The sequence below is a fragment of the Thalassophryne amazonica genome, chromosome 9, assembly GCF_902500255.1.
Source record: "Thalassophryne amazonica chromosome 9, fThaAma1.1, whole genome shotgun sequence".
Classification (NCBI taxonomy): Eukaryota; Metazoa; Chordata; class Actinopteri; order Batrachoidiformes; family Batrachoididae; genus Thalassophryne; species Thalassophryne amazonica.
Genome location: NC_047111.1, coordinates 19,959,693 through 19,973,213, shown reverse-complemented (window position 1 = coordinate 19,973,213; position 13,521 = coordinate 19,959,693). Strand labels below are relative to the sequence as shown.

Here is a 13,521-nt window from a genome sequence, read left to right as displayed (position 1 = left end):
TAGCCTTAAGAGTGTGCATATCATGAATGCTTGGTCTTGTTGGATTTGTGAGAATCTACTGAATCTACTGAATCTACTGGTACCTTGTTTCCCATGTAACAATAAGAAATATACTCAAAACCTGGATTAATCTTTTTAGTCACATAGCACTAATATTATTCTGAACACTAATGCATGTGTCTTGGTATTGAAGACCCCAGAAGCTGGAGAAAGTTATGGACACGCCCGCATTTGCAGCAGATAGATGGTTACCTCGGAGAAGTGGGGATCAATTGGTTGCCTGCCTGGGTGGTTGTCATCCTGATCCTAAGGCGGTTCCTCACTGTGGTGAAAGCAGCACCGCATGGAACAGCACATGCTCCTGGACAACCATATCATGTTCGTCAAGACATAATCCAGAATCTGTTGGGAAAGTGTAGTGACACGGACCCACAACAGGGGGCGTAAATGAACGGACAATGGATAAGCCAAAATATAACAATTTAATGTTGTGAATTGTGCACAACGGAATAGAGACAAATGCAGTTTGAGAATGACAGTCAATTATACGAAAAGTGACGTGTGGGCAGGCTCGAGGATAGAAGACGTCTGTCCAGAGAAGAGCCGGGTCCCCACACAACTTTCACCGCCAACGGATCTGAAGAACACCAGAGCCGCCAAGTCCTGGGTCCCCAGGTGGCCACCGTCTCCAGCTGTCAGACCTGGTACTGCTGGCAGGAAGCAGAGGCAGTTAATGGTGGGTGTGTGGATACCCACCCAATAAATCCTCAGACACTGATACAGTTCCTCCGGGAGGGAGCACCTCCACCTCCGAATTATGAACACACTAGCAGCTCCTGTTAACCACTTATCTGGATGAAGTGAGAGGCGAAGACGTCACTTCTCTCACCAAACGCCAACCCAGCAGAGAGTGCACCACAGGAAAAACGGCTGCAAAACAGATCAGACGTAAGTCACAGTTTGGATACAGCAGAGAACATTACCTAAGCGGTAGATGATATCTCGGCAGCGAGGTGGAGTTGCTGCCCGGCTTTTATGGTGCTGTGGTGATGATGAGTGACAGCTGGTGCTGTTGATGAGTGACAGCTGTCACTCCCGGTTGCTCCGGCGCCCTCTCGTGCCTGAAGCCCGCATTTCAGGCAGGGCGCCCTCTGGTGATGGGCCAGCAGTATCTACTCTTCAGCGGCCCACACAACAGGACCCCCCCCCCCCTCAACGGGCGCCTCCTGGCACCTGACCAGGCTTGTTGGGGTGTCGGGTGTAGAAGTCGGCCAGGAGGGCCGGGTCCAGGATGAAGCTCCTCTTCACCCAGGAGCGTTCCTCAGGTCCATATCCCTCCCAGTCCACCAAGTAGTGGAAACCCTGGCCCTTCCGACGGACGTCCAGGAGCCAGCGTACTGTCCATGCCGACTCTCCGTCGATGATCCGGACAGGAGGCGGCGCCGGTCCGGGGGTGCAGAGCGGTGAAGTGTGGTAGGGCTTAAGTGTGGTAGGGCCATGACACATGAAAGACAGGATGGATCCGCAGTGAAGCTGGTAGCTTCAGCTTCACTGCGGCCAGACTGAGGACGTTGAGGATGGGGAACGGTCCAATAAATCTGTCCTTACGTTTTTGGGATTCTACTTGCAGTGGGATGTCTTTGGTGGATAGCCAAACCTCCTGCCCGGGCTGGTATACAGGGGCCGGGGAATGCCAGCGGTCTGCATGGGCCTTGGCCCTCATCCGGGCTTTCAGCAGGGCAGAGCGGGCAGTACACCACACCCGACGGCACCTCCTGAGGTGGGCCTGGACCGAGGGCACCCCGACCTCTCCCTCCATGAGCGGAAACAATGGGGGCTGGTACCCCAAACATACCTCAAATGGGGAGAGGCTGGTGGCAGATGAAACTTGGCTATTGTGAGAGTACTCGATCCAGGCCAGATAGTTGCTCCAGGCCGTTGGGTGTGCGGAGGTCATGCAGCGGAGAGCCTGCTCCAAATCCTGGTTGGTGCGCTCTGCCTGTCCGTTCGTCTGGAGATGGTACCCGGACGAGAGGCTTACGGTGGCCCCCAGTTCCCTACAGAAACTCCTCCAGACTTGCGAGGAGAACTGGGGACCACGGTCAGAGACAATGTCAGATGGAATCCCATGCAGACGTACGACATGGTGGACCAGGAGGTCTGCTGTCTCCTGGGCCGTCAGGAGCTTCGGGAGGGCCATGAAGTGGGCCGCCTTGGAGAACCGGTCCACTATCGTGAAGGTGGTGGTCATGCCCTGGGACGGCGGGAGGCCTGTGACGAAGTCCAGGCCAATGTGGGACGCCCACCAGAAGCACTGCCGGACCACTGCCACGGTCCTTCGCACCCCTGCCACGGTCCTTCGCACCCCTGGGTGACAGGAGAGCTTGGAACTGTGACAGAAGTCCAAGACCGCAGCTCTGGCTTCTGGTGGGACATATAACTTGTCCTTCGGCCAGTTCCCGGGTCCAGGTTCCGTGCCAGGGCCTCCCGGAAGGTCTTCTCCACATCCCAGGTGAGGATGGCCACGACAGTGGACTCGGGGATGATGGTTTCCATGGGATCTGACAGCTCGGCTTTGACTTCCTCTTCGTGAACCCGGGACAAGGCGTCAGATCTTTGGTTCTTGGTCCTGGGGCGGTAGGTGATTTGGAAGTCAAAACGCCCGAAGAACAGTGACCAGCAAGCTTGCCTGGGGTTCACACGCTTGGTGGTCCGGATGTACTCCAGGTTCCGATGGTCCGTGAAAACCGTGAATGGAACCGCAGCTCCCTCCAACAGGTGTCTCCACTCCTCAAGAGCCTCTTTCACCGCAAGGAGTTCTTGACTGCCCACGTCATAGTTTTGCTCAGCCGGGGTCAACCTGCGGGAAAAATAGGCACAGGGGTGGAGGACCTTATCGGACTCCCTGCTCTGGGACAGCACGGCTCCTATCCCTGAGTCAGAGGCATCCACTTCAACAACAAACTGGCGGTTAGGATCAGGCTGCACCAGGACTGGCGCAGTCGAGAACCAGCGTTTCAACTCCCTAAAAAAAGGCTTCGCACCGATCCGACTAGGTGAAGGGGACTTTGGAGGAGGTCAGGGCTGTCAAGGGGCTAACCACCTGACTGTAATCCTTAATAAACCTCCTGTAGAAATTTGCAAAGCCAAGGAACTGCTGCAGTTTCCTACGGCTTGTCGGTTGGGGCCAATCTCTCACCGCCGCAACCTTGGCCGGATCAGGGGCGACGGAGTTGGAGGAGATTATAAACCCCAGGAAGGACAAAGAAGTGCGGTGGAACTCGCACTTCTCGCCCTTCACAAACAGCCGGTTCTCCAACAACCGCTGCAGGACCTGACGTACATGCTTGACATGAGTCTCAGGATCCGGGGAGAAGATGAGAATATCGTCCAGATAAACGAAGACGAACTGATGCAGGAAGTCCCACAAGACGTCATTTACCAATGCTTGGAATGTCGCGGGGGCATTTGTGAGGCCGAACGGCATGACCAGGTACTCAAAATGACCTAACGGGGTGTTGAATGCTATCTTCCATTCGTCTCCCTTCCAGATCCGAACCATGTGGTACGCATTACGAAGATCAAGTTTTGTAAATATTTTGGCTCCATGCAGGGGCGTGAACACTGAATCCAACAGGGGCAGCGGGTATCGGTTGCGAACCGTAATCTCGTTCAGCCCCCTGTAATCAATGCATGGACGGAGTCCGCCGTCTTTCTTGCCCACAAAAAAGAAACCAGCACCCTGGATCAGCCCGGCAGCTAACGAGTCCCGGATGTAGGTCTCCATTGATTCGCGCACTGGACGTGAGAGGTTGTACAGCCTGCTGGACGGGTACTCGACGCCCGGGATCAAATCAATGGCGCAATCATACGGAAGGTGTGGGGGAAGAGTGAGTGCCAGATCTTTGCTGAAGACATCAGCAAGATCATGGTACTCCTCAGGCACCGCCGTCAGATTGGGGGGTACTTTAACCTCCTCGTTAGCGGTCATACCGGGGGGAACCGAGGATCCTAAACACTCCCGGTGGCAGGATTCGCTCCACTGAGCCACAACCCCAGACGGCCAATCAATCCGGGGATTGTGTTTTATCATCCATGGGAAGCCCAAAATAACGCGGGAGGTAGAAGGTGTTACAAAAAACACAATCTCCCGATGATTCCCAGACACAACCAATGTTACTGGCTGTGTCTTGTGTGTAATTAAAGGGAGAAGGGTGCCATCTAGTGCCCGTACCTTCAATGGTGAAGGAAGGGCCACTAGAGGGAGCCCCACTTCCTTTGCCCATCTGCTGTCCAACAGATTCCCTTCCGACCCCATGTCCACCAGTGCTGGGGCGTGAAGGGTTAGATCCCCACTCAGGATCGTAGCTGGGAGTCGTGCAGATTTACGTGCGCACCCCTCATGCGTGTTATGACCCACCCTTAGCCCAGTCTCTAAGGGTGAGTGTTGTCATTTTGGCCGTTTGGGGAAGTTTTTCTGTATATGCTCTTTTGAGCTGCAGAGAAAACACTCCCCGCGGGCCAGCCTCCTCAATCTGTCATCTGATCTAATTGTGACCCTGCTCGTTTCCTTAACAACGTCAGCAGGGGGAGCTGTTGCCACACGGAGCCCTCTGGCTCTGGAGCGTGGGGAAGACGGCTCCCTTTCGGACCCGGAAGGAAGAGGGACGGCTCGTGCCTGACCACGCCTTTCGCCCCGCTCCTGTCGATGTTCTGCTAATCGGTTGTCTAACCGTACTACCAGGTCGATAAGCCCGTCTAAATCCCGCGGCTCGTCCTTAGCCACCAGGTGCTCCTTAAGGACCAGAGACAGTCCGTTTACAAAGGCGGCACTCCGACGCCCCTGTCTCATAGACAGCAGCACACTCGAAGCGGTCTCGCCTCTATGTGGGTGATCGAACACCAGTCTGAACTCCCTTACAAACTCAGTATATATCGTTAGGAGCCGTGCATTCTGCTCCCAGAGCGCTGTAGCCCAGGCGCGTGCCTCACCTCGAAGCAGATTAATAACATAAGCCACCTGGCTGGAGTCTGACGCGTACATAATGGGACGCTGTGCAAAGACGAGCGAACACTGCATCAAGAAGTCTGCGCACATCTCTACACAACCTCCGTACGGCTCCAGAGGGCTTATGTATGCTTCAGGGGATGGTGGGGGGGTTCGTTGAACGACCACTGGAATATCTGTATTCGGCGCCTGAACAGCAGGAGGAGGTGCTGCAGCAGCGCCATGCATGCGCGCTTCCACCTGGGCAGTGATTGACACCCCTCGGGATCCGTGACACGGACCCACAACAGGGGGCATAAATGAACGGACAATGGATAAGCCAAAATATAACAATTTAATGTTGCGAATTGTGCACAACGGAATACAGACAAATGCAGTTTGAGAATGACAGTCAATTATATGAAAAGTGACGTGTGGGCAGGCTCGAGGATAGAAGACGGCTGTCCAGAGAAGAGCCGGGTCCCCACACAACTTCCATCGCCAACGGATCTGAAGAACACCGGAGCCGCCAAGTCCTGGGTCCCCAGGTGGCCACCGTCTCCAGCTGTCAGACCTGGTACTGCTGGCAGGAAGCAGAGACAGTTAATGGTGGGTGTGTGGATACCCACCCAGTAAATCCTCAGACACTGATACAGTTCCTCCGGGAGGGAGCACCTCCACCTCCAACGTAGGAACACACTAGCAGCTCCTGTTAACCACTTATCTGGATGGAGTGAGAGGCGAAGACGTCGCTTCTCTCACCAAACGCCAACCCAGCAGAGAGTGCACCACAGGAAAAACGGCTGCAAAACAGATCAGACGTAAGTCACAGTTTGGATACAGCAGAGAATATTACCTAAGCAGTAGATGATATCTCGGCAGCGAGGTGGAGTTGCTGCCTGGCTTTTATGGTGCCGTGGTGATGATGAGTGACAGCTGGTGCTGTTGATGAGTGACAGCTGTCACTCCCGGTTACTCCGGCGCCCTCTCGTGCCTGAAGCCCGCACTTCAGGCAGGGCGCCCTCTGGTGGTGGGCCAGCAGTACCTCCTCTTCAGCGGCCCACACAACATAATCTATTCTATTCTATTCAGCATCATGACATCACATCTAATACCAAGCTGGCGCCAAGCCAATTATACAAAATATTATATAAAGACTGTAACTTTATTAAAATACTTTCTTAAAATGTATATTTTATTTTATTTTATTTTTGAGGAATTTTCGCTACTTTAGGTTGGATTTATCCGCAAGTGCTGGTATGTTAACAAATGTAAAGAAATTATTTAAGTTCCACATCTGGCTACAAATAAAAAGCAAAATTCAATGGATGCTTCCTCTTGATAAACTACAGTCTGTAGGATTTAATTGTGTTTATTAAAAGAAATGGAATCTAGCATTCATAAATGATCCACTGGTGAGTAATTCACAGTACTTCACTTTTCCCACATTTTGTTATTTGTCAGCCTTATTCCAAATGAATGAAATTCATTTTTTTCCTCAAAATTCTACACACAATACCCGATAATGACAATGGAAAAAAGTTTTGTTTTTTAGATTTTTGCTAATTTATTAAAAAATAAAAAATGTAAGAAATCGCATGCACATAAGTATTCACAGCCTTTCCCATGAAGCTCAAAATTGAGCTCAGGTGCATCCTGTTTCCACTGATCATCCTTGAGATGTTTCTACAGCTTAATTGGAGTACACCTGGGATGAATTCAGTTGATTGGACAAGATTTTGAAAGACGCACACCTGTCCACATATAAGGTCCCACAATTGACAGAGCACAAACCAAGCATGAAGTCAAAGGAATTACCTGTAGACCTCTGAGACAGGATTGTCTTGAGACACAAATCTGGGGAAGGGTACAGAAACATTTCTGCTGCTTTGAAGGTCCCAATGAGCATAGTGGCCCCCATCATCTGTAAATGGAAGAAGTTCAGATCCACCAGGACTCTTCCAAGAGCTGGCTGCACATCTAAACTGAGCGATCGGGGGAGAAGAACACATAACCTGCTTGGGGAAGTACATCTATCATTTAACATGGACTCTGAATTTTAAGTGCAACTAATATTCAACTGTAAAAAAAGAAAAAAAAACATTAATTATAGTTTTCTTTTCCCACGGTAAAAAAAAACACAGCAGGAACTCTGAGGTTCCATTTGATCACTTGAAGTGGCTCTCCTGTTAAGAAAAAAGCTCGTCTTTATCTCGAAATTGCACATATCTAAGCTCTCAACAGTCCAAACGTCAACACAGAATTCTGTATGGGTGCCATCACTCTTTGTGCCAGGCACCTATGCAATTTGGCAACCTGAAATCGATGCGTAATGGAAGCAGCCGCCAGGCAAATGGAGTGGGTGTGTGTGTGTGTGTGTGTGTGTGTGTGTGTGTGTGTGTGTGTGTGTGTGTGTGTGTGTGTGTGTGTGAAAATGTCAGTAAAGAAATATGTTTATTTTGATTTGACTGAAACAGTCCTCTCCTGCCGAGAAGCTGGAAGATGTAATGATGAGATTAATTTGTTCTATTCATCCTCCCATTAGTGCCCGTCCCGCTGTGCAGACTCACTGTTGCAAAGACGCAAGGCGAGGTTAGATTGTCACATTACGCCGCTCCCCGTCGAGCTGCACAAACTCCATTTGATGGCAGGAGACGCAGACGTGTACATATATAGACTGCCCCCCACTGAAATCCCCGTTGCCACAGTTTGCTGCCTCCACGCCGATCATGTTCACCCACATTCTGCGAGCGCCAAAACCATATTTAAAGCTTCACACTTAACTGTTCCAACGTATACTTAGGGTGCAAGAATGACGGATGATGCTTACTGTGGCAAAAAGTTCCAGAGATATCGTGCCACGGGTCTAATGCATGTAGGGCGAAAGAATCGGCGTATTAATCAACTGCGGCTGACACGAGAAAACAGTGTTTCATAGGTCAGCACATTTTATTGTTCTCCTGCAGGACGACGTTCATCCCTCCACAGGATAAAGAGCCCCAATCAGCTGCTTCAACAAATGTTGAGTTTTTGGTTCTGTGGGAATAAAAATGGCGAGTAGAGGAAAGACAACATCGCGCTCAAACCATTATGTAAGGTGCCGCTGAAAGCCAATACAACACTAATGCATTAGGAGTCAAGGACTAAGGGAGCGAAGACAAATGCAGCCATAAGTAACACGTATTTGCTCAGTGGAACAAAAATGACAAGTCTACAAAAAAGGGGCTTAAAATCTAATTTTGTATTCCTCCTTGGAGTTGAGATTCTTTAAAGCAAGGGTTTCAAACAGGAGGCTCGAGGGCCAGATATGGCAGACTAGCCAGATGTAAGGCTCAGTTATGCTACACTTGTATATGTAACAGAGGCCAGCAGGTGGTGCTGTGCAGAAAAAGTATGTAAATATCATTCCATAAGGCCAAAAGATGTACTAACAATAGCTGCTAGAGCCAGTGGGTTTTAGGCTGTAGGCCTCCCATCCTGGAGGTTCTGTGTTCATGCCCAGTGTAGGACGTTGTGCCGCAGGTTAGACATACAGTATGTAAATCTATCTGTGTCTTTCAAACAGTGTAAACACCAATGAAAACATGCTTCCATATGTCCTTTATCTTGACATGGATGTTAAGAAAAACATATGCTAGATGGCATCGCAGCCTCACATGGATGTTTCTGACATCAAAAATGGCAAGGTGATAATACGAGAGGAGCGCCGCACAGTGGCGCCAGGCTCAAACCGGAAATGGCAAAAAAAAAAAAAAAAAATCTCTGCAATGGGGAAAAAGCCATAAACCAGCCATAAAAAAGCCGTAAAAAGCCACAAACCGACGATAGATGAAGGCACAAACTGGAAATGTCCCTCAGTGGGGAAAAAAGCCACAAATCAAAAAGCTGTAAAAAGCCACAAACCAACGGTAGATGAACATAGACATTATAAGGAAGAGTAGATGCCACATTGGTTGCTGTTGCGCAAGAAATGTGGGCGCTATCTTGCACCAGTCATTGTAGTGATTCTATCACAAGGCCAACAGCAGACGAACATAGACATTATAAAGAGGAATAAACGTCACATTGGTTGCTCATGCACAAGAAATGTGGCCGCCATCTTGGCGCAGTCATTGTAGTGATTCTATCACAGGGCACAGTGAAGGTTTGATTTTATAATCATATTTTCTTTTTAATCTTTCTAACAAAATATGGGTGAAATACCAAGTGTTCCAATACTTTTGGAGGGCACTGTATCCTAAGCTTATAATGAGTGAAAAAAAATTGTTAATGAAAACTACTAAATGTTCAATTTTACCACGCAAAGTGATGTCAACAACCAATCACAAGTCAACCAGATGCTACTGAGTGTTCAGTCAACAACAACAACAAAGAGGCAAATACAATTTGAGCCATTAGTGTATTCTCTGGAATGCATAGCACACTGGCACAGGTCCTGTGACTTATAGTCTGGCTCAACTTATACACCAAGAAAAAATAAATAAATAAATATATATATATATATATATATATATATATATATATATATATAGTTGTGCTCAAACATTTACATACCCTGGCAGAATCTTTGCATTTTTGGCCATTTTTAAGAGAATATGAATGACAACACAAAAACTTGTTTCTCACTCATGGTTAGTGGTTGGGTGAAGCCCATCCATCCATCCATCCATCCATCCATTTTCTTCCGCTTTATCCGGAGTCAGGTCGCGGGGGCAGCAGCTCAAGCAAAGCCGCCCAGACCTCCCGATCCACACACACCTTCCTCAGCTACTCCGGGGGAACCCCAAGGCGTTCCCAAGCCAGCCGAGAGATGTAGTCCCTCCAGCGTGTCCTGGGTCTTCCCTGGGGCCTTCTCCCAATGGGACGTGCCCGGAACACCTCTCCAGCGAAGCGTCCAGGGGGCATCCAGAAAAGATGCCCGAGCCACCTCAACTGACTCCTTCGACGTGGCGGAGAAGCGGCTCAACTCCGAGCTCCTCCCGAGTGACTCTTGGGTGAAGCCATTTATTGTCAAACAACTGTGTTTCCTCTTTTTAAACATGACAATATGACAAGAGAACTATCCAAATAATCCTGATCAAAAGTTTACATACCCCTGTTCTTAATACCGTGCATTGCCTTTAACATCACTGACAGTTTGGAGTCTTTTGTGGTAGTCCTTGTGGACGAGGCTCTCTGATGGTAAAGCTGCCACTGAATATGTTTCGAACTTTATTTACATCAATTACAAAGAAATACAAACAGTATGGCACTCTATGGTAAATCTGCATGGAGTAGACAGTTCTCAAAAACTGAGTGACTGTGCAAGAAGGAGAAGAGTGAGGAAAGCCACCAAGACACCCAGACAACCCAGGAGAAGTTATGGACTTATGTGGCTGTGATTGGAGAAATTGTGCACAGTGCAAGCAAGAAACAGTTATTTCACAATAAATGGCTTCACCCAACCACTAACCATGAGTGAAAAAAAAGTTTTTGTGTTGTCAATCATATTCTCTTAGAAATGGGCAAAAAAACGAAAATTCTGCCAGGGTATGTAAATTTTTGAGCACAACTGTATATTTTTATCAAATATTTTTGATACCCACTCATTCCAATTGTGGCCGGGAGGGGGGGGGGGGGGGTGTGTGTAAAATGTGGACCGTTAGTTAAGTGTTTAAGCCAATTATTGTAATCAAGTGTCATACAAACTCAAACACATGGTTTTGCTCACCTGTGTGATGCATTCAGGAAAAGTCTGAAACACACAACTCCATGTCAAGTTACATTTAAATATCAAGAATTAAAGCAAAAACTGTCTGGAGCACACATCACCTCAGATCAGCTTGAACATTCTTGACGTTCATGTTCTCTGGGAGTAATGAGCTTTCCTGTGCATTGGAACATTCAGTGGTGTTTCTTTTCCTACCTGCGGTGTTTGTGTGATAATTTTTAATAATATCAACAATATGTCACCTTTTAATCAAGAGATGTGAACTTAACAACTCTTAAAATTAAACATTTCACTCGTCATGTTTTCTCCTCACAAAATGTGTGACCTGTTTCACTCGGCTGCCTTGCACGTGTTGTTGTATTCATGTATTTTTAAGGTAGTATTCAAAGGTATTATTTTTTGTGTGATATCTCAAAAAATATGAACAGGTGTCTGTGAAATTTGGTGGAAAGGTAGGAGTTGAGTCAAGGAAATAATGGATTTTAAGCCAAATGTTGATGTAGAAATTATGGTTTGGGGAAATGATGGTGAAGTGGTTAAAGCAGTAGGCTTGTGAAGAGAGGATCTGGTGTTCAAATCCCTGTCAGACTGTAGAATCACTCATTGCCCTTAGTCGAGATCCACAATCCCCAAATTGATCCCAGTGTGTAGTGAGTGTCTGACATTTGTATACGGGTGGATGTGAGGCATCACTGAAAAGCAGACAACTACTTTTGCAAAATACATCCTATCAACGTTGGTTCAGAGGACTGAAAAAAGAAATAAATAAGCACAATTTAGATCATGACCAAAACTTAACCACAACTTTTGTGACTTTATGATTATCATCCACCCAAATTCTGGCAGAATCTGTTACATTTTCAGACAATTAAACTTCAGGCGTAAACACACAACCTCCACCTGTCCTTTGTCGGTGGGCGGCGGTCATCATTTTAAATCATACGGTGACATTGTGATGTCTAGAACAGCTGTAAAATTAATTTAAATCCTATTTAACTGATCAGAAACATAAAAAGAAGTCCAGTGAGACAACCAGAAGAGGAAATTGCAGCAATAATTCAACAGGATCAATTATTTAATAAAATTATGGCAAATTTAAAGTCTCATGACATCTTGCGGCCTCCGGTAATTTTCGAGCCAAGCATATGGACAGTAAACTGCTTCTCAACATGGTTCTAAAATGAGGTTACAAGCTGTCAAAAAACCTCAGACGTGCCAGAAGATTTGTGTTTGCGTCTCCAGCTTTAGTGTTGATGTGCAGCTCTGAGGGGGGATAACTGGAATTCTAACACAAAATTGGAAGAAGACTTTTTGAAGTTTTCTTTGGTCATGATCAGTTTGATGGTACTGTTTGTTTTTTTGTTTGTTTGTTTGTCTTTGCAGCCGTTTGCAGTAACTGCTACACAGAAAAGACGTTTTTGTTGCAATTTTCATAAAGGTGTGTGTGATGATTTAAAATGTCTTTGCAGTTTAAGCCAAACACACACCCTGATAATACTTTACTGCTGTTCTTCTCTGGTTCTTCAGGGGGCGCTGCTGTGTTCACCCAACAGCCCACAGACCTGGTGGTGGTGGCGGGCCAGCCGGTCACTCTGCCCTGCTCCATCCCCGGCTACCACGGCATGGTGCTGTGGCTTCGCGATGGCATGGCCCTGGGTGTTAACAGGGATATGTCAGGTAAGAACAGTGGCACTCAAAGTTCACACCTCAGCCAAGCTCATCTCATCCACCCTGGACTCATTCTAATGGTCTTTACTTTTTGCATTCTATATCACTCCTGGAGCACGCTCCATTTTGTTGTTTGGCTCATTTTTTTTTTTTATCCAGATGGTGCAGAAGGAGGAGCAGCTCCGTTTTTCTGCTCTATTTGCTGCTCCACTGCTACATCCAATGATACAATGAAACAACAGAGTGGAGAAAGAAAAAGAAAAAAGAGCGACGATGGGCTGACACTTTTTCTAAAAGCGTCTATTCTCTGTGGCTCCGTCCACCCACACATGTGCCTGTTACTCCTTCTCCCCCTGAGTAAGGAATTTTACAGTTTGATGGAGTTTTTCAGTCTGTTGGTCCTGTACTTGGGAAGGAGCAGTCTGTGGCTGAAGATGCTCCTCTGGTTGCTGATGACTGTGTGCAGAGGCTGACTGGCATCGTTCATAACATCCAGCATTTTGTCCAGTGTTCTCTTCTCTGCCACCATCACCAGAGAGTCCACCAGAGATCCCACCATAGTTTTTGCAAAAACTCCTAAACTATAAAACAACATTAAGCACATTTTCTACACCTTGTCTCACTTCATTATGAGTTAAATCCCCATTATGTTTCCTAGTGTGCAGAAAGTCCAAATCCTCCTACATGATTCTGCAAGCTAACCTTTTTCATGACCTGTCCAGAGTGCAGCAACCTGATCTGAATGTGAATGACCCAAACCAAAAACTATGCAAGAATGCTTTGAAAACCAACTCATAACTTCTATTTACGTAGAAATTGAGGCTACAAGTATATCATAATGTAGTGGAAAATAAATGTAGCGTTTTATGATCAATAGCTTACGGTGAATGATGGCAGCCGAGGGTAAAAAATAAATAAATAAATAATGATGTGACTGCCAGAGCCTAAAGAAAACTAGGTTACATCAAACTCATGGAAAACTATCTCAAGAGCTCACAAAAAATACATTTTCCCATGTCCCTTAAGGGAGGCTGTACGTTTGCAACTACACAAATAAATTAATGAACTCAAATCTAAATTAAAAAAGACTTCTATTTGTGGTTGTTAAATTGGGAATCGTGGTGTGTGACTGTTTGAAAATTGGGAATTTGTTGTT

General features: G+C 47.1%; 1 protein-coding gene across 1 annotated transcript in view; it reads left to right on the top strand.

Annotated features, from left to right (window-relative positions):
- The window catches only part of kirrel3a (kirre like nephrin family adhesion molecule 3a), a 657,736-nt gene that overhangs the window by 369,639 nt on the left and 274,576 nt on the right, over window positions 1-13,521 (top strand). Inside the window, exon 2 of the mRNA XM_034177743.1 lies at window positions 12,225-12,374. Within this exon, the coding sequence (XP_034033634.1) occupies window positions 12,225-12,374 (150 nt within the window). The remainder of the gene's footprint in view (window positions 1-12,224; window positions 12,375-13,521) is intronic.